This window comes from Ylistrum balloti, unplaced genomic scaffold (assembly GCF_031769215.1).
Source record: "Ylistrum balloti isolate Yb309-2 unplaced genomic scaffold, AGI_CSIRO_Ybal_v1 Utg371360, whole genome shotgun sequence".
Taxonomy (NCBI): domain Eukaryota; kingdom Metazoa; phylum Mollusca; class Bivalvia; order Pectinida; family Pectinidae; genus Ylistrum; species Ylistrum balloti.
Genome location: NW_026782721.1, coordinates 322,995 through 344,520, shown reverse-complemented (window position 1 = coordinate 344,520; position 21,526 = coordinate 322,995). Strand labels below are relative to the sequence as shown.

Below are 21,526 nucleotides of genomic sequence, written 5' to 3'. Positions count from 1 at the left end.
ACTTACATCTGTTGCCCTTTTTGTTGAAGTATTGATAAAACATTTGTTGAATTTGGAACAGCCATTACTGACCACTTAGTGAAACATTAAACCTGATGAAGCCAACATACCTACAGCATGACACTCAAAGTTTCTGAGGACCGAGGGACGTTTACTGGATATTCACAAGTTTGTGGACCTGATATTACCTGGGTTTAAATACGCAGGTTTACACAGGTGAAAGAAGTTTTTATTACTGAGGAATACCTGTGTTAATGATAAAGCAGCTTTTTCAGAGATCTTTAACAGACATCAATGACTTGATGATGTTCCATTAATCTGCCATTGTATGCTAGGAAAACTCTGGTCTGTGAAGACCTTAGTGATGTATCAACACAATGTGTTCCCTGTGAGAGGGGAGAGTGGGGATGGAAGAACACACCTCCTGCCTATGCGACGACACTCTGAAGGAGAAAGAAAGCACCATGATACAGATGAAGAAAATGTTAACTTCATGTTCTTTCCATCCATCACACTTAACTTTATAAACGATGACTTTTTCAATAAATTTGGATTTTTCAACAAAGCAGGTAAATTGACATCAGATATGTGTGGTAGTATATGATTAACAATTGCTAGAATTTATTACATTATCTTAGGGATGGATTACTCCTGTCGAATTTAAGATAATTGGTATCTAGTTGACAGGGTTACACCAATAATTGTTAATTGGTATCTTGTTAACAGGGTTACACCATTAATAGTTAATTGGTATCTAGTTGACAGGGTTACACCAATAATAGTTAATTGGTATCTAGTTGACAGGGTTACACCATTAATAGTTAATTGGTATCTAGTTGACAGGGTTACACCATTAATAGTTAATTGGTATCTAGTTGACAGGGTTACACCAATAATAGTTAATTGGTATCTAGTTGACAGGGTTACACCATTAATAGTTAATTGGTATCTAGTTGACAGGGTTACACCAATAATTGTTAACTGGTATCAGGTTGATAGGATAAAAATAATAACAGTAAATTGGTATCTAGTTAACAGGGTTACACCAATAATAGTTAATTGGTATCTAGTTGGCAGGGTTACACCAATAGTAGTTAATTGGTATCTAGTTGACAGCGTTACACCAATAATAATTAATTGGTATCTAGTTGACAGGGTTACACCAATAATAGTTAACTGGTATCTAGTAAACAGTATAACATACTATATAGGAAGCTCTATCTCAGATCAATTGAAATAGGATGAAATCCAATACAGTAAAATTCAATAAAGATCAAAACATAAGTAAAAAATAATTGTATAGAAAAGGAATTTTAATGATGAATGAAATTACATACTTTTAAAGTGAGTCAATAAATTAAAATATATATATAAACAAATTGAATTTAATACATCACGAATTGGCTCATGTCATGAATGAAAAGAAAAATTTACCTTTCCATATTCAAGTATCAAATAACACTAAATCCTTTCAGTTGAAATAGATTTGTCCCACGGATTGTGGTTACCTAGATATGCTGATAAATCCACTGTGTACAGGTGATAATGCCCCACAAGATGCCTATTTAGGAGAAGGATCAGGAAACTCCGATCTTTATTCTGATATCAATGAATTTATCTTTTTTAAACACAAACTTAATTCTAGACCAAGCATCTTGTTTCTCTTTTTTGTAGATTTTATTTTTCTTCCACATATTTTAGTTGATATTTTTTTCTCGTTTGTTTTGTAGGTTTTGTTTTTTCTCATGTTGGTTTCATACCATTAGTTTTGATTTCTCTGTCATTTTTTATTTATTTTTCATGCAAATATCAGTAACACTTCATGGGCCATAGATAGCATACCACTCAGTCTAGAATGGATAGAGTCGAATTCCTTGGAAAACTTTCAAGATTTCTGAAAATGTTAAAGTTAGAGCTGAGATATTTAAGATCTATATGTCAGCTGATAACAAACAGTATGGAAATTTGAAACATTGCAGTAATTTTTTAAAGAAATGGTTTTTGAGATAAGATGTTAAGGTATGGTCAACACAGCCGTCATGCCTTTGTAAATTTTATCAAAAAAAAAAATGGCAGTATTTTCCTACAAAAATATGACATTGACAACACTTTATATCTAAGTCTATCAGAACCTCTTGTAAAGATTGATCACTCAAGTTACATCTGAAGGAGATCTCCGTGGTTATATTTGAGGGAAATCTCTGTGACAATTGGTTATATTTGGAGATCTCTGTGACAGTTGGTTGTATTTGGAGATCTCTGTGACAGTTGGTGACATTTAGAGATCTCTGTGACAGTTGGTTACATTTGGAGATCACTGTGACAGTTGGTTTTAGAGCTGTATTTATGAAATTTGTAGACAATGATAAAGCTTGTGTATTGCCAGTTACTGAAAGGATTATGGTCATTATTCAAACTTCTCAGTCTGGGTCAATCAGCAACATGATTTGTTACTTTAATGTCAAGTTAAAAACATAATTCTGGATTTGAGAATAAAAAAAAAAAATTATGAAAATTGTGGAAAGGGAAGTTTATGTATATGTAGATTATTCAGGAAAAGATGGAAGTTATGTATATGATATTTTAAAAAGTAATTGTATTTTACAGTTCGAGTGAATTCCTTAAGTGAACAAAACATCAGTTATACCTAACACTTGAAGTATCGCACCAAAGAGAATTAGGTTAAGTACTTGAGGTTTGAGTTGTCTCAAAACCTTACAGATTAGAAACTAATCAGTTTAACTGGATTTGAGCCTGCTTTTACAGATGTGCAATTTACATTGCCAAATCTTTAATAAAACTCTTATGATAGATCGTAGCTGCAGGTTAATTTAAGAGTAGAGTCTGCTCTAAGGTGTTGGTGGGCATAGCTCCGGTGAGACTGAGTCTGCCCTCAAATGCTGGTAGACTTAGCATATAGTGGATGTGAATTTGGGTTGGTTTAAGTCAAGCAGCAAATGTTGGTGGACCTTGCCTTTAATTGGTCTAATCCTAGTACCAGCCTTTGGTGTAGACCTAGTTTTGAACTGGTCTAAATCTGGTCCCAGGTGTTAGTGGTGTGAATTTCATCTCTTCACTCTGGTGTGAATTTCATTGCTTCACTCTGGTGTGAATTTCATCTCTTCACTCTGGTGTGAATTTCATCTCTTCACTCTGGTGTTGTGAATTTCATCACTTCATTCTGGTGTTGTGAATTTCATCATTCTGGTGTTGTGAATTTCATCTCTTCACTCTGGTGTGAATTTCATCACTTCATTCTGGTGTTGTGAATTTCATCTCTTCACTCTGGTGTGAATTTCATCTCTTCACTCTGGTGTGAATTTCATCACTTCACTCTGGTGTTGTGAATTTCATCTCTTCACTCTGGTGTGAATTTCATCACTTCACTCTGGTGTTGTGAATTTCATCTCTTCACTCTGGTGTGAATTTCATCACTTCATTCTGGTGTTGTGAATTTCATCTCTTCACTCTGGTGTGAATTTCATCACTTCATTCTGGTGTTGTGAATTTCATCTCTTCACTCTGGTGTGAATTTCATTACTTCATTCTGGTGTTGTGAATTTCATCTATTCACTCTGGTGTGAATTTCATCACTTCACTCTGGTGTGAATTTCATTGATTCAGAATTGATTTTTAGTGAGCAATCGTTAATGATGTGGAGATTTGATAATAAAGCAGACGGGTTTACAAACACAGCGTTGGAGATTTAGATTCTATCTTTCTATAATTTCCGGTGGCATTTTTTTGTTCAATTCAAAGCAAGCAAATTCTAAACGTTGATTTCCCCATATTGTGGATGTGAGATTCATTTATTCATTGATCTTGGGCGGTCCATTATAAACTGTAGGGTGATGAGGGTAGAGACAACATTCATTACTGACATGCACCTTATGCTTGCTGATACACAGACTGACAATATACTAAAGGTATAATTGTAATAATTGTGTAAGAATTCAGATCTACTGTTTATAATCTGAAAGTACATCCTGTACATATTTGTCCATAAATTAAGGCTCTGATTCAATGTATATTATGTTGTCGCTCAGAAAATGTTTAATGTAAAACAATAAAATAAAACACCAAGTCTTCTTCTCAGGAATAATTTCACAGTCATGTGTAACTGATGTTATAATACAAGTGTCTTGTAACATTGACATAGACACAACTGGAGACAGACAAGTACAATTCCCATCATTATTGTGGAGAAATCTTAGCTTTACCAGTTATATAGAATTGAACTCATAGCTCATCATGAATCCCTTATTAAACTTACAGTTCTGGAAAGTAAACGTAGGAATTTGTAATAAAGTTGAATGGACTTTGGATCATGTCAAAATAAAACACAATAGGTTGTATAAATATTGACTAATTTTCTCACCAAATATTTAATTTCACATGGTTTCTTTACTAAGATGGACGCTATATATTTGCAAACTCCTGCAGACATTTAAGACACGGACAGTGATCATGAAATTTTAAACAAGACATTTGATACAGGAGTAATATGTCTTTAGAACAAACCCAGTACAACAGTGGAGCTATTATCATGGTGTCTCTTTACATTGGTACCAAGAAAGCCTTGGAAACAGGATACCATTGTTTTCATTGAGGGTGAAAGTGTTGATATTTTATGAATCTCCTGCTGAATAAGTAAAGTTAAGTGTTTACTCTACTGTTGTGGAGTAATTGTTTAAGTGTGGTTGTGTGATGTTATCTATTCATCAGTCAGATATTAGTTTACACACAAACGGAGCAATTGTTAGAACAGCGACGACTGAATATTTCATTAAACAAGTTGAGTGACCTGTTGGTCCCTGGTACCATCCCTGTCACATTTACACATTGACTAAGAAACTTTCTCCCAATAGCCTTTATTCAAAGAAGTTCACAGTGAACATCAAAATGATCAAGTTCACCTTTGTATGAATTGTTTGAGAATCAAAAAAAGCAAAGGAATTAAAAACATAGCTTTCAAATGAATATGCTAGTTTACTGTAGAATATTCAGCATTTAGTGCTAGGTGGTTTATGTATAAGAACAGGCCCCACTTGTATAAAACATCTCAACTTGAGATTTCCTCAAGTCGAGATTTCCCTCAGCTGATATCTCCTCAAAAACGACTTGTATAAAATTTTCTCAAGGAACAGGAGGAAGGCATCGACTAGGATGTCCTGAAATTCCTTGAGGAATTTTCATACAAGATATTTTCAAGGAGATATCAGCTGCGGAAAATCTCGACTTGAGGAAATCTCAAGTTGAAATGTTTTATACAAGTGGGGCCAGGTCGTAAAGCCCACTATTATGGAAATCATTTTTTAATGTGAATGCTCTGACATCCAGATTTCATGACATTTTTTTTATTAGGAAGGCCAGGTATGCTGTACCTAATCACAGCTTTTTGTTCTTCTGTGTCTTTATGCGTTTACAGGTCTGCATCGATTTTACATAAAAGTTAACTGCCTGTTATGAAACACTGATGTTCATTTGGTTAAATGATCATTGATCTTGGCAATTAAATGCTATAGATGTGTTTATCAAAGACTGTTTGTATCACTTATTAAGCCACACTACATGTATGTGTTATTATACTGCCATATTGTCTTTGCTACCGGTATTTTTCTCTATCATTGCCTCATTGTTTGAGTTGGAGATCTGTTCTGAAGGCAAGTGATTTCTGATATGTCCCGGCTACCCGGAAAGTAATTTCCATTTACACCAACAAATCTGATTTTAACAAAACAAACAAAAAGAACATGTTTGTGACGTTATAGTTATGGAAGTTATGTTGCATGACGTTTGAATTAAAGCCAATACCATGTTATTTATAAAGTAGTAGTTTGAATGGTGGAGCATATAACTGAGATTCTCTCTGTGGTATGAAATAATATCATGTACCTTTACAAAACAAATAAAGGAATTGTCTGATAGGGTCCCTACCAGTTATATACAAGTTACACGATATAGACATATAGTGACATACTTGATAGCCATCTGTTGTGTTGAAAACTAGATCTTCCCATCTTTATATCTGTTTGCCAAGTGGTAATTACAGGTGTGGTGTAAAGGTTGTGGCCAGGGTGTTGACTGTGAATTAACTCCCGGACTAATTGTCTGACTGTTTAATGGGGGTATATATATTACAGTAGGGTTAGGAAGGGAACATACAGGTAGAGTGTTGCCAAGAGCCTCTCAGTCAAATCTACAGTGCACTATTGTTCAATTATATTTGCTGAATATCAAAACAAGGCAACATAGAATCCAACTATTTACTTGTATTTGAAGTTCTATATTTGGTTAGGGGGTTGAATAGATACAAAGGCAACGCTCTGCCAACTGTTTGACACATTTTCAATCAATATTCACCTGAAATGTGTATTTAGAGCAAAGTTCTGAATATATCTGAATACAAACATGATATATTAATTTGGAGTTCCACAATAGATTTATATTAAAACTAAGATTAATTATTTCTTAATTAAATGTTTACTGCTGTAGGTATGGTGGTGATATACATGACAAAGATTCTGTTTGATACGATGTGTAAGAGCAGTTAACGGATTGATTTTTCAAATCGGTGACACAAGGGTGAAAATGTTTATCAATGATTTCATAAATATCTATTTTGTTTTGTAGATAATGGAGGGTACAGAGAGGAGTTTACTTACATCAAAGGTTGAGGTTTTTTTACCTTAGTTACAAACATTAGTGGTACACAAAGCTAGAATCAGTGTTCCAGAGGCTCTTTAGCAGTCACATCATTCACTGTTTGTATTGTTGGTTGTGGAACAAAACAGAAGTTGTTTTCATCACATTACAGAATGGGATTATTTCTAATCTCCAAAGTTACACAACTGCTACATATTACAAATTACAAAATTTGGGAAAATCTTTTTATTTCAGAAAATGAAAAAATAAAAATAATGATGTCATGAAAGAAAATATGACAAGTGGAATCTTCAGTAGGAAAAACCAGTTGTTGTTTCATACAATTTGTTGTAGGGTAAGGAAAGACCAGTATGTTTAGATACCCCAGGAGTTTATCAAGCTCTAACTTATTCAGTGGTACAAACTTCAGATGACTTCAAATTATATCCAACATCAACATCATACAAATCAGTAGGTCAGAAGGTTGGAACAGATATTGTATTTATTTGTGTACAATTCAAGCCTGTATGTTGGATATAAAGAAAAGGACAGAATAACATTAAATGGGTTGACGACGACGACGACCTTGGTATTGGCAGTTGAAGATGAGTTGCCAGTTGTTATAGATGCTAGCAATATTGATGTGATCCATGCTCAGTGTTAAATCCATATACTGATAAGTATGTTATATTACTCATGTTGTGCTCAGTCTGGACTGAATTCACTTTGACTAAATGATTCGTTCAGAACATTCTGTTACCTAGGTTTGACCAATTTGTCCTGAATTCACTTTGACTAAATGATTCGTTCAGAACATTCTGTTACCTAGGTTTGACCAATTTGTCCTGAATTCACTTTGACTAAATGATTGGTTCAGAACATTCTGTTACCTAGGTTTGACCAATTTGTCCTGAATTCACTTTGACTAAATGATTGGTTCAGAACATTCTGTTACCTAGGTGTGACCAATTTGTCCTGAATTCACTTTAACTAAATGATTGGTTCACTGTATTTGTCTTTTTATCAAAGTGACAACAAGAACATTCAATATAAAGCCAATTATTCTGTGACAATTTGGTTACATGATCAATTTGATAGAACAATGAATGATCTTTGTTTAAATAGGAAAAAAAACTGTAAAAACATTGTATATAGCAGTATAATGGTTTCACTCGCACCAATACTGTATCATCTTACTAATGTAGATATTCATTCAATATCCAGTACAAGTAGGAGATCAATATTCACTCGCTTTTTTCCTGATGTCTATAAAAAGGTGAGATGCCTATGTATTTATAGCTTTGTAGATTTTGTCTTGTGATTTAACACACAATTAGGACTTTCCACTGATTGTCACTGATATTGATTGTCAGCTGTTTCTGTGTATATCGATAAAGTGGCTTTGATCTGAGAAAACCCCTATATAGTAAAGGTAAGGTTCACCAGGACAACAAGTAAATATATACAGGAGTAGTGCCTAAGCTGAAGCTGTATTCAGCAGTTGCAGCACTTCAAATAAGCAATCAGGGATTAGTGAAAATTTCATTTTTTTCTGGAGTTAGAGGATGGTTTTTAGTGAAGATAGATATGATTTACAGCAAGGGTGACCTGGTTGGTCCGGTGTATTTTATAACTGATTCTCTGATTGTTGTGCAGTGATTTTGTATGCTATGTTTCATTATGGTTGATACAGCTAGTTATTCTGCTGAGGAATTTTCAGGTAACACTGCAGACTTTTTTTTAACCTGTATACGTGATTCTTGCAACACATCTAGTCATAATTTTTCTCCATGAATTAATTTTTTTTCCTTAACAGGAACAATTTAGCAAATTATGATCACCATAAATGTGTTGATCTTTGAATAAATTATGTGTCTTTATCTAATAGATTCTTGGATTCTTGACATTTCCTTATATGGCTGATTGTTTTATGTGTTGTAGACAACAAGTTACAGGAAGAACTTCTACGAACCACACAACTTGTCTATAGCTATCAGGATGGCCGTGGAATGGTGAGTATACACAAGGAAGTTAACTTAAGCTCTGTTGTAGAGGCTATTGTTGGTTCATCCATCAATTTTATGCTATTTTCAGTTTATCGGGATTAAGGGGGTGGGTGTATGGTGTTACTCATTTCTGACACATCCAGGTATTTCTAGTTATATACATTGAAACAGGAACATAATCCTTGTATGTCTTGTATTTCTAGTTACCAGGTATATACATCGAAGTAGGAACATAATCCTTGTATGTCTTGTGTTTCTAGTTACCAGGTATATACATCGAAGTAGGAACATAATCCTTGTATGTCTTGTGTTTCTAGTTACCCTTGTATGTCTTGTGTTTCTAGTATATATATACATCGAAGTAGGAACATAATCCTTGTATGTCTTGTGTTTCTAGTTACCAGGTATATACATCGAAGTAGGAACATAATCCTTGTATGTCTTGTATTTCTAGTTACCAGGTATATACATCGAAGTAGGAACATAATCCTTGTATGTCTTGTGTTTCTAGTTACCAGGTATATACATCGAAGCAGGAATATAATCCTTGTATGTCTTGTGTTTCTTGTCATCAAATGACTATGATAAGGAAGTCTAAAATCATTTAATGTTGATACTACAAACACAGTCTATCTAATTTATTTACATGAATATCATTACTTCTAGTGTCACTGGTGAAGGATTAATAAACTCAAAATCAGTTTTACTGTTAAGTTGGTCAGCCTGGAAACTTCATACCACTGTTATTTAAGTGACTAGAGGAAGAATTTGTAGATTGTTCAACAGAGATCCTCTCATTTGTTAAATGATATGGGCCATCCATGTAAAATGATATCTAGCTGGTTTTTATGTCTATTATGATATAAACAACATAGAACTTAAATAAGATTCAAATTTTTATTGCTGATCAAATTTTCATGTTTGTAATATTGATGTCATATCAGGTTTTCCTAAATGAAATCTTCAAAGTCCCTGTAAAGTCAAACACTAATATTACTTCAGATACATATAGATATCGTATATATATATAGATATCTTATATATATATATATAGATATCTTTGATTTCAATAAACAATTATTACAATGATTTAAATTCTTATTTGATAAAGTGTCTGACCAGATACTGGAAACCTCTTTATTCCTGTCTGATTGGTAAGATATTATACACTGTGCAATATTGATGGTTCACATGCTGATACATTCCTGACAGGATCAGCATCACATGTATTGTCTTCTCAGATGAGATGTTCCTGTACAGTCTGGTGTGAATTATTCCTTCCAATGAAATAGAGTCTAATATCGGTATAAATAGGGCTGATAGTTTTGGTTCAAGGTCACATGTCTTCAATCTCTTATGATTTATTGACAGGTACCAAAGTTACGGGAGCCCAGGAATCTGTACGCCCTGGCAAAGGAATTTGGTCCACAGCAATCTGCTAGATGGTAAATAAATAGAGAACATACAGAAATAGAATTGATTAATAATGCATGTTCTTTAAATTTATTAATACCTGCATGGAAAATAAATTTAATTTCATCATTAAAATTGATGATACACAATATATCAAATATCAGTGTGTTTTTTTAATGATTGATTAAAAGATAAATAAAGGATTCCCAGTTATGGATGATGATGTAGATCTGAAACAGTTCATCTTTTCTCTTATATAAATGTAAATCATACACAGTTATTATTTACTAGAAATAATAACATAAATCACATACAATTTATCATAATTGTAAATAGGAATAGTTTTTACTTTAGAATCTAAGATATCAGGATGTGATATCAGGCAGAGAGTTTTAGATTTGTTATCTCCCTTTGTCAGGCCTTCCGAGATCCAGGTCCTTGAAGAGAAGGTACGACATATTCGGTATATCCCTCCTGCTCCGGAACCGTTTTATAAACAGCATGGACAGGAACGCATGCCTATGGTGCGGGGAGAGGAACGTGGTGCCAATCTAGTCTATATGTATCAGCCCAGGTCTACCTTTGTAAGTATCCATGTTGATCTGTACACAACTCCAAATCAGATGCTGGGTACAGATCTTAATGACCTAAACAAGTTTTTGATGTGGTCAGATGACTCCACAGGCAGAGATCATTGATTAATCTTTGGGTATAGAGATACAAATTAGGGAACTGTGTTGCCCTGTTTGCAGGGTTTCACACAGAGACAATCTTGTTTGTACCCTTGGGAAGGGTTACACATGGAGAGAACATTGTTTGTACCCTTGGGAAGGGTAACACATGGAGACATCCTTGTTTGTACCCTTGGGAAGGGTTACACATGGAGAAAACCTTGTTTGTACCCTTGGGAAGGGTTACACATGGAGACAACCTTGTTTGTACCCTTGGGAAGGGTTACACATGGAGAGAACCTTGTTTGTACCCTTGGGAAGGGTTACACATGGAGAAAACCTTGTTTGTACCCTTGGGAAGGGTAACACATGGAGACATCCTTGTTTGTACCCTTGGGAAGGGTTACACATGGAGAGAACCTTGTTTGTACCCTTGGGAAGGGTTACACATGGAGACAACCTTGTTTGTACCCTTGGGAAGGGTTACACATGGAGAGAACCTTGTTTGTACCCTTGGGAAGGGTTACACATGGAGAAAACCTTATTTGTACCCTTGGGAAGGGTTACACATGGAGACATCCTTGTTTGTACCCTTGGGAAGGGTTACACATGGAGAGAACCTTGTCTGTACCCTTGGTAAGGGTTACACATGGAGAGAACCTTGTTTGTACCCTTGGGAAGGGTTACACATGGAGAAAACCTTGTTTGTACCCTTGGGAAGGGTTACACATGGAGAGAACATTGTTTGTACCCTTGGTAAGGGTTACACATGGAGACAACCTTATCATGTTTTTGGATATTTTGGTGATGGATGTCTTAAATTTTGAATGTGTGTGGGTTTTTTTAAAATTGTTTATGAAGGTTTTATTGAAATATGAATATATTCTGTTGATGTTGATATTCAGAAGAAGAAGAGGATTACGGTAAGTCCTAGAAGGAAAGGGTTTTGTAGATATTCAGCTTCAACTAAATATACCAGGCTTAATTCTTAGGTGGCCATCCTGAGACTGTTTATCACATTAAATACATCACTTACATGTTCTGTCTGGTCTTCAGTTTATTGAACAGATGGGTTATAATGAAATGCAGATTGCTTTATCTTTAGAAGATTTTCTAGAAATGTTGGTTTTGGACATTTAAAAATTGTGTATTAATTGTCATGTTTCAGAATTTGATGAGAACTATTAAAAATTTTAGTCATACATAGAAAGTGAATATTTTAAAATGTATGTTGTAATTTTTGAAGGATAAATTACTTTGAACTTAACTAAAGTACACAAAATTCTGTTCAGCTGACACTGGCTAAAGGATATATTGGGTGTTTTTTTTTTTAGAAAATAACTGTTATTTGGAACATAATACAATATTTTTCTCTGATGAAGCAAAAACTTTCAAACAAAAGTTTTGTAATTTCTTTCAGATTGTTGTATCATGGCTGTGGAACAGTGACACATAGATACCAAATATTTGTTTTTTAGTTTCTTTTTTTTTGTTTTTATTTTTTCACGTGTGTGACTTTTTTATCACAGTAGAAATGTCTTACATTAGAATGGGTAGTGGACTAATTGTCACCATATGGTTCTTAAAACTACTTACAGGGCTGATATTGGAACATAGACATTCGAAAAGTCTACAAATATTTGGTGTATAGTGTGAAGACGTGACCTCAGTATGACAATACCACAACATCCTAAACAATTCAACTTTCCACATTATATGTTACATATCTGGTTTCATTTGTAAAGAATTCAGTTACAAAATAGAAGATGTGGCTTAAACACTGTATCTGTGACATTAGAAAAACAGCAGCAGAACTACTGAAAAATCAACTTGTTTTTATAATTTGGGTGACGCCTTTCTGATTTTCTGATTCAGAAAGTTCTTACTTATATCGTTTGATGTACCAGTTTTCTCTAGTTTTACACAGATAATACCTGATAATGATACTTGTCCGTGTTATTTCTAGCGTAACAAGCTGGTGATTGGGATGTCAGTTCATATGATCAATATTTTGTGACATAACAAGTTTGTTTCTGTATGATTCCAGTTTGTGAGGTCAAGGGTAAGAGGTTGTAGGTCAGGACCCTCGCAATGTGCTCATAAGATCAATACAGAAGAGGACACAACATTACTGTTTGAGTCAAGATTTGAGAGTGGGAACTTAGCCAAGGCTTGCCAGGTGTAAGTAACTTGTCAGGTGTAAGTAACTTGTCAGTGTAAGTAACTTGTCAGGTGTAATTAACTTGCCAGTGTAAGTAACTTGTCAGGTGTAAGTAACTTATCAGGTGTAATTAACTTGCCAGTGTAAGTAACTGTTATTAAGAATAACTTGGTGTACAATTATAGATATTTCTAGGTATTACACAGTTTGCCTTTAAGGCAGTAACTGCTCCTTTCTTTGTATTTAAAATAAAACTTTGACATACTATCGTTTCAAATTCCTCTCAGACCATACTGCTTTTGTGTTTTTTTTAGAAAATTTGTTCTTTACAATGTTTCATTCATAGTCAAGATAAAGTTTTACCAAAAAAATTGGTAGATACATGAGAATTTGGGATTTGATAGTGACCAATAGTAAGTAATAAATACCGACCTCTTTAGAACTAGAGAAGTAACTAGTGTTAGGAGGACTGGTAAACACTACACTGTTGTTGATCAAAGTTTCTGTTTCAAATCTCAATAATCTCATTTCAGAAGTTGTGTAACATTTCAGAATGAATTTAGAAATTACTGGGTGAAGAAGTCAGTACCTGGCAAATGAAACAAAACCATATATTTATTTGTAATATCATATCCTACCCTTAAATTCAGTCATGTCAAGTAAAAATAAAGTCTGTTATCACTGTAATATATATACAGATTCTACTTCACTGTTAAGTCAGTTCTAATATTATAGCTCTGGTTGACCTGTAGAGGAAAATTCTTTAGCCTCTTAACAAATATGATTCTGTTTTAATTTATGAACATGTAACTTTAATGCTGTGTATTTTTCTATATTCTTACAGAGAGGGCACCAACGATTACGAAATGTGGCTACGCTATGATCTTTATACCAACAAGCATACACAGTGGTACTACTTCAGGGTATCAAATACTAGGGCTAATGTTAAATACCGCTTCACCATCGTCAATTTCATCAAGTCAGATAGCCTTTACAACTATGGTATGAAACCCTTAATGTACAGTGAGAAAGAGGCTCAGACAAAGAAGGTGGGCTGGATACGTTCCGGTGGTGACATCAAGTACTACAGAAACAATATCAAGTAAGTATGCAGTAAAATAAGACAGATGATAAAAACTTTTTAGACTCGTTTGTCGCTAAAAATATTTCTGAAATTAAAGTTTGTTTTTACTTCATTTCAAATAGATGTTGGTATTGACAATGTACAAATCACCTAAGTTATGTTTTGTTAAATACCTTTTTGTAAATGTGAATGGGCCCTCTCATCTCCATTCAGAAATGACTGGCTAATATTGAAGCTGATGGAAAGTTGAAACAGAATCATCACATATAAATTTCATATTGGCTTTGTATTATGAAACATGTTCATGGTACCAACCAGAAGAAAATGTTGCCCAATAAATACTGGATGTAATATTAGATACCATCAAGGACTTCTATCCTTCACAAGGGATGATACTGTATATAATCTTGCTGTTTTGTAGATATGAAACTACCAAAGGAGAGAAGCCATTTTATTCCCTGACATGGACTGTGGAGTTTCCACATGATCACGACACAGTTTACTTTGCTCATTGCTTTCCATACACATACACAGACCTACAAGTAAGTCAGAATCCTTCAAAGTATCAGATAGAGTGTTAGCTTGATTACAGAAAGATTGCACAAAAGACACACAACTGAATAACATCTTTGATACATACAGCAATATCAGTCATTGAATTAAACTGCATCACACAACTGTTTTGTCCCTCAAGGACTCATCAGTGATACTGTGGGCTTAAATTTTGAACCCAAGTTGAGGTGACTGAAGAAAATCCAAAACAATCAGAAAAAATGTCAAAATCTAGGTGGGAAGTGCAGTGGCCCATAATTCAATAATTTTTAAAAATTTTCATATATCTGTTTATATCAGAAGAATGTTAAGTACAGGTATGTGAATTGAAATGACACAGGTTATAGCACACCATGAGGCTTAAAGTCACTAGCAGTGTTTACCACCTTCAATCTCAAGATTTATGTGATACAGCATGAAGAATTTACTATCATAGTTTGACACAAACTGATCTATATAAAGATTTTTTTTCTTCTTATTTTTAAGGATTACCTACTAGATATATCTAATGACCCAGTAAAGTCCAAAATCTGTAAACAGAGAGTGCTATGTCGGACGCTTGCTGGGAACCTTGTCTATGTGCTCACCATTACCTCTCCATCACAAAACCCTGAAGACATCAAGGTAAGTCGCTGGGAACCTAGTCTATATACTTACCATTACCTCTCCATCACAAAACCCTGAAGACATCAAGGTAAGTCGCTAGGAACCTAGTCTATATACTTACCATTACCTCTCCATCACAAAACCCTGAAGACAGCAAGGTACGTCACTGGGAACCTAGTCTATATACGTACCATTACCTCTCCATCACAAAACCCTGAAGACATCAAGGTAAGTCGCTGGGAACCTAGTCGATATACTTACCATTACCTCTCCATCACAAAACCCTGAAGACATCAAGGTTAGTCGCTGGGAACCTAGTCTATATACTTACCATTACCTCTCCATCACAAAACCCTGAAGACATCAAGGTAAGTCGCTGGGAACCTAGTCTGTATACTTACCATTACCTCTCCATCACAAAACCCTGAAGACATCAAGGTAAGTCGCTGGGAACCTAGTCTATATACTTACCATTACCTCTCCATCACAAAACCCTGAAGACATCAAAGTAAGTCTATCTAGGTTTATTTGATAATTACAAGACCAGGTTTACATCTCATCTAAGTTTATTCATTATGTACCTGGATAGATCCCAGGTACCATACAATAGTTATACCTTAGTATCTACGTACTTTTCAGGTCAAATCAGAACTGTCGTTTCCCAGAAAATTTCTATGCTGTTTGTCCTATGTTAAAACATTTACTGTCATTATACAAGAGCCCTTATAAGTAACATTTTGTGGTGATTTGGATTTACAGTTTTTACTGAGTACAAAGGGATTTGTTTTAAGTTAAAGCTTGATACTTGTTTCAGCATAAGAAAGCAGTGGTGATCACATCTCGAGTACATCCTGGGGAGTGTAATGCCAGCTGGATGATGAAAGGTTTCCTTGATTATCTCACTGGTAACTCAGCAGATGCTAAGGTATGTCATTCTATTATCTACGTAGAAGTTCTCAGCCAACATTGCTTATGTCATTCTACATCACTGTTTTACCTAAACTTTAGGGTGACAACATTTAAACATCAAACTTTTACAGAAATTCTGAAAAATTTCAATTATGCATAATCACATATATGACTGTAACTTTCCCTTAAACTGTAGTATCTCAGAACTGGTATGTTATGATTCATGGATTTTACACATGGAAGCTAGTAGAGCATTTTTGGTCCTTGTTATATATATTTCTGAGATGCTAAAAATTGATTACTTGTGTGATGTGTTTGGTTTTGGCAATCCTTTGCTTTATTTCAGCTTCTGCGAGATACATTCATCTTCAAAATTGTGCCAATGTTGAACCCAGATGGTGTGATAGTGGGGAACTATCGGTGTTCCCTGGCTGGCCGAGATCTGAACAGGAACTACAAAACTGTGCTCAAGGACTCGTACCCGTCTGTGTGGCATACAAAAAACATGATCAGGAAGTATGTAATCTTGAGTTCACCTATCTAGGTAAATTATCAAGAAGTAGGTCCCCTGACTAATCAAAGAGTGCATAGTAAAGGGAGATAATCATTTTTGTGTGGCCTAGAAAGGCAAGGGAGGTAACCTCTACCTGCATTGTACTGAAACCCTGCAACCCTGCAACAGTTGTTGAATGTATGCAAAGCTCAGTCAGTGAATATATTTTTGTACAATCAGTCACCACTAAAGTATGTGTTCAGGAATTTTGTTGCTGAAATAGTGACATAAATATGACATTTATTTATGTTTGGATTTTGTTTTGCTAACTGATTGCAGTAGTCATGTTATATATTTCAAGCTGTTAAAAGATATCTATGAAAAAATGCCACATTTCAGAAATTGCATGCATATATACCTGTTTTGTATTCTGCTGACAGACTCCTTCAAGAGAGAGAGATCATTGTATATTGTGATCTTCACGGACATAGCAGAAAACAAAATGTGTTCATCTACGGCTGTGAAAACCGCCACAACCCGGAGAAACGCCTCCGAGAACGGATCTTCCCTGTCATGCTCAACAAGAATGCTCCAGACAAGGTATTACACAACCACTGAATACTGACTCTGAAAACATGTATCAAAAAGTGTAACCGTCATATTGTTATGTCTCATAGATAAAGTTCTTAATTTAGGTAACTACGCTGTTGATATTTTTTATAATGTGTTGATAATGTAACATGAACAACAAGTTTAAACATGAAGCATTTACCATCAACTTTTTTGATAAAAGATGCCTTTTGTTTGTTTCAGTTCAAGTTTGAATCATGTAAGTTCAAAGTTCAAAAGAGCAAGGAAGGGACAGGTCGAATTGTTATGTGGCACATGGGCATCATGAACAGCTACACAATGGAGGTATGTGTGATGTTGGAATTTTTTTTATATATATAACTACCAGTATATGTAATATAGCTCTACCTGATCACTCCTTAACTAGCATTCTACCAGGACAATAAACTACACAGATACATGTTCCTATTGATTTGTCACAGTGTGTAGAGCTTTAGAAACTTGTAGGGGCTCTTAAGATTTCTTTGACAGAGACAAGCCAATACTGTAGTCATATTTTCTATTTTACAAATATAACTCCATGTTGTTTGTTCATGTAGAGGTAAGAAAGTTCTGTATACATGTCACTAAGACATGACTTGGTGTGTCATGTTTTGTTTCACAGTCTGCTTAGAATGATATAAATCTATTTTTTGTAGGCAACTTTCTGTGGCTCCACCATGGGGAAGAAGAAAGGCTTCCATTTTAGCTTGTTAGACTTTGAGGCGATGGGCTACCACTTCTGTGACACTTTGCTGGACTACTGTGATCCTGATAATACAAAGGTAGCAGACCTCAAATGTATCAATCTACTTCTTAGTTCAGTTAGTTTCTAATTTGAGCATTAGGTAAACTTGAATGCCTGGTTTGATAGATTTAGAAATATACTATTTTAGAGCCTTGGCTAAAAGATTAAATGAAAAATGTTTGGCTGTTTTCTATCAAATGTAATAAAAATTTGTTTGTTTCGATAACGGTAGAAATTGATCGTGTTTGTCATTTAAATAACTGGCAGATTGTGTCATTGCCACTCCATCGGTACTAACATCAGCTCCTTACACTTTCTCTGTGAATGAGTTTTAAACACTATGCCCAACCTGCTCTCATGCACTTTTAATCTAGAAGTGAAGCTTCCTATCATATATATGTATAGATGTGTCAGATTGACAGGATGGAGGTTGTTCAATTGTATGAGGATGATGAAGTAATAGAAAGCTGCCTTATACATTATAAATAATGTAATGACTTTTGTTGCTTTCGCTTGCCATTCATGATGCTCGGTAATCCCACTATTTGCTGAAATAACTACGGTAATTATTTGTTGCTTTTCACATCAAGAGGAGACACATATCCATGACGCCTCCCCTCCCCAATATATAGCCTCACTGTCACCCCCATACGTTGTGTAATGGTGTTTTGATACTCAACATTGATCGCGGTCTACATCACGCTTTTGTCTGCATGATCACCTGCTTAGAATGGAATTTTAAGAACAGTTACAAGACTTACCAATTATAGACTTTCATTGTGGACATCAATTTTTCTTGTTTCACGTTTCAATACTAGCAAATATTTTTTCACAGAAAAAGTTTATCTTCATTTCTTATGAATCCTTCATTCTGTTGGATGTACTCCATGTCTGATTGATCACTAATTATTATATGATGTAGCACCTTGTTCCTCACTGTTGAGTCAGCACCACTGCATTTATGTGCACCATCATGCTTTGCTTGATTGGCACCAATATTTAAATATTCTAACATCATTAGAAATATAATACAAATTATTATAGTTATGTGTATATAAAGACTTGAAAAACCTTAAAACTTACTGTTTTTCTCCAAACAGTACCTCATAAACTATCATCATGATTACTTCCGTATTGACTGAAGTCTGAAATTACAATTGTCCTTGGAACTGTTCCTTCTTGATCATAGTCAGGAGTCATGATTGCCCTCAGAACAGTTTCTTCTAGGCCATAATTATGACTTATGATTGTCCTCAGCACTGTTCTTTCTTGACCGAAGGAAATAGGATTGTCCTCAGGACAGATTTTCAAGCAGAGTTATCAGATGCTAACAATTATCAGGTTCATGGATTTAGGTTTGTATGTCATGGTGAGCAGACAAATTTTCTAGAATGTTGTTATGTGTTTAAATGGTTTGCCCCTGATTTGGATGGCCTCAGATTTTTTTGCCCCTAATGTGACTGGTCCCTGGTTTTTGCTGGTCCTTGTTTTGGCTGGCCCCTGATTTGCCTGGCCCCTGATTTGCCTGGCCACTGATTTGTCTGGTCCCTAATTTGACTGATCCCTGATTTGTCTTGCCCCTGATTTGGCTGGCCACAGATTTGTCTGGTCCCTAATTTGTCTGGCCACTGATTTGTCTGGTCCCTGATTTGTATGGCCCCTGATTTGTATGGTCCTTGTTTTGGCTGGCCCCTGATTTGTCTGGCCACTGATTTGTCTGGTCCCTGATTTGTATGGCCCCTGATTTGGCTGGTCCCTGATTTGTCTGGCCCCTGATTTGTCTGGCCCCTGATTTGACTTGCCCCAGAGTAAGGAGAGTTTTGTATCCATTGCTATATTGTATCATTATCTGTAAAGCTATAGTGACATACATCTTGATATTGAGTTTGATATAACTACATGTATTTTACCCACTTTTAGTCCATGTTACACTGCTGATTGTGATGGAACAGTTAATAACTCAAGTTTGCTTACTTATCACTCTAGACTAGCATAGCCATTTCTTTTATTTTTTTCAGCACAGATTTTTCTATTTTTTTTTTTTTTTTTGGTTTAAACTCTGGTGTCAAGATTGCAGTTATCTGAAGAATTGTTATTGATAACACATTCTACTTTTTTACAAAGTGAAATGTATTATAGCAGAAAAGCTGTCCGTTAACACAATATCCTAGTTTTATTTTATATATATTTTGCTGTATCATAATGCATGTTTGGCTGGTATTAACATGACTTTAATTCTAATCAATCCTGTATAAGACCTGCAGCATTGAATTAAATGCCTGTATATCTCAATTCTAAATATAGTTTTAACACTCATTGTTGTGCCTTTCAATAGAGAGAAACTGCAAGTATAAGAATTTCTAAGAAGCATGTATATTAAGACCATTTGAGGAAGAATATAAAAAAATGCCAGTATTTATTGATAAAAAAGCAAGGTTTAGATAATATTCTTAAAAATTGATTTAATTAAAAAGTCAGAAATGTGAGTAGCAATAAAGGAAGACATATTTAGTATTTGTTTGTAATGGAATGGTAAGATTATGTTATTTTTTGAGAAGTCAGTCTGTTTTTCTGTCATTTCATTCCTTCATGGACTTCGGTTTAATTGTCTAAAAAGTGTATGTCAGTTTTGTATACCTTATCTGATAAATGTGTATATCATATTTTTTTCTATATTTACCATCATGGCTAATAGCTATTAAGCTGGGTACAATTGATCAGTATTTTACTTTGTGTTGTTGTGATTAATTTTCTATTTCAAATTTCTAATTTTATGTTTAAGTGAGTTATTGCCCTTGTCTGATTTTGAAGGATGAAAATTGATATCATAACCCGTAATTATTGGAAGATTAACGCTGTGAAGTTTTATCATCACCCAATGACACCAAACCAATAAGCTGTTCTACCTTGTCCATACTAAGATTTTCAGAACCTGTAGTTTATGTGGTTTGAAAGTCAATAATGTATCAAACATGTTACTATTGTAATTACAGTGTGCTAATGTTCTGCTGGAACTGGAGGACAAAATGAAGAGAGACATCCTTGCCAAACTCCAGAGAGCTGGAATCACTCCGAGTTCACCGGACGACATTGACCTCAGCGACGACTTCAGCTCTTTAGAGTCCAGGTAAATTTCTGTGTTAACAGATTGAGAATGTCATTTCTCTGTTTTAAAACATTATACCAATGTCAATTGAATTAAGATTGTGGGATGATAATAGTTTCAGTTTATTTGTCTGTCCACTGGAACTAGTTTAAGCAAGTCCTCTTAGAGAGTTTTCCCCTTCGTTGAAAATAATAGCATAAATTTTTGATTTAACAGTCAAAATTCTGCAGTCAGTATAAAGATATGGCATGTAAAAATTAGATCCCTGCCAGTACAATAATGATCTATGTCTAGTAGGAAGCCAACCCATATCCATTGCTGTAGAATTACCAACAAATTTTAATCATTGTCCTGTAATAAGCCCACCACCTGATTCTGAGGCAGTTTTTTTTGACCCATTGGTTTAATACAGGATAATAATATTACATATAAACAGATGAGGTAAGGATGTGATGCCCTGCCTCCTTACTGGACCTGTGTTATCTGTCACATTGTGTATTCTATATATGGCTTCTGTGTTCTA

The 21,526-nt window shown here is 34.8% G+C and overlaps 1 protein-coding gene across 1 annotated transcript in view; it reads left to right on the top strand.

The window, feature by feature from the left end:
* LOC132562185 (uncharacterized) overlaps positions 1–21,526 on the top strand; it is a 95,135-nt gene that overhangs the window by 24,549 nt on the left and 49,060 nt on the right. The window contains exons 3-15 of the mRNA XM_060226917.1: positions 8,587–8,657; positions 10,023–10,096; positions 10,483–10,648; positions 12,783–12,916; positions 13,741–13,998; positions 14,402–14,522; positions 15,019–15,156; positions 15,953–16,063; positions 16,394–16,563; positions 16,981–17,140; positions 17,354–17,455; positions 17,809–17,934; positions 20,891–21,024. Of these exons, the coding sequence (XP_060082900.1) occupies positions 8,587–8,657; positions 10,023–10,096; positions 10,483–10,648; positions 12,783–12,916; positions 13,741–13,998; positions 14,402–14,522; positions 15,019–15,156; positions 15,953–16,063; positions 16,394–16,563; positions 16,981–17,140; positions 17,354–17,455; positions 17,809–17,934; positions 20,891–21,024 (1,765 nt within the window). The remainder of the gene's footprint in view (positions 1–8,586; positions 8,658–10,022; positions 10,097–10,482; positions 10,649–12,782; positions 12,917–13,740; positions 13,999–14,401; positions 14,523–15,018; positions 15,157–15,952; positions 16,064–16,393; positions 16,564–16,980; positions 17,141–17,353; positions 17,456–17,808; positions 17,935–20,890; positions 21,025–21,526) is intronic.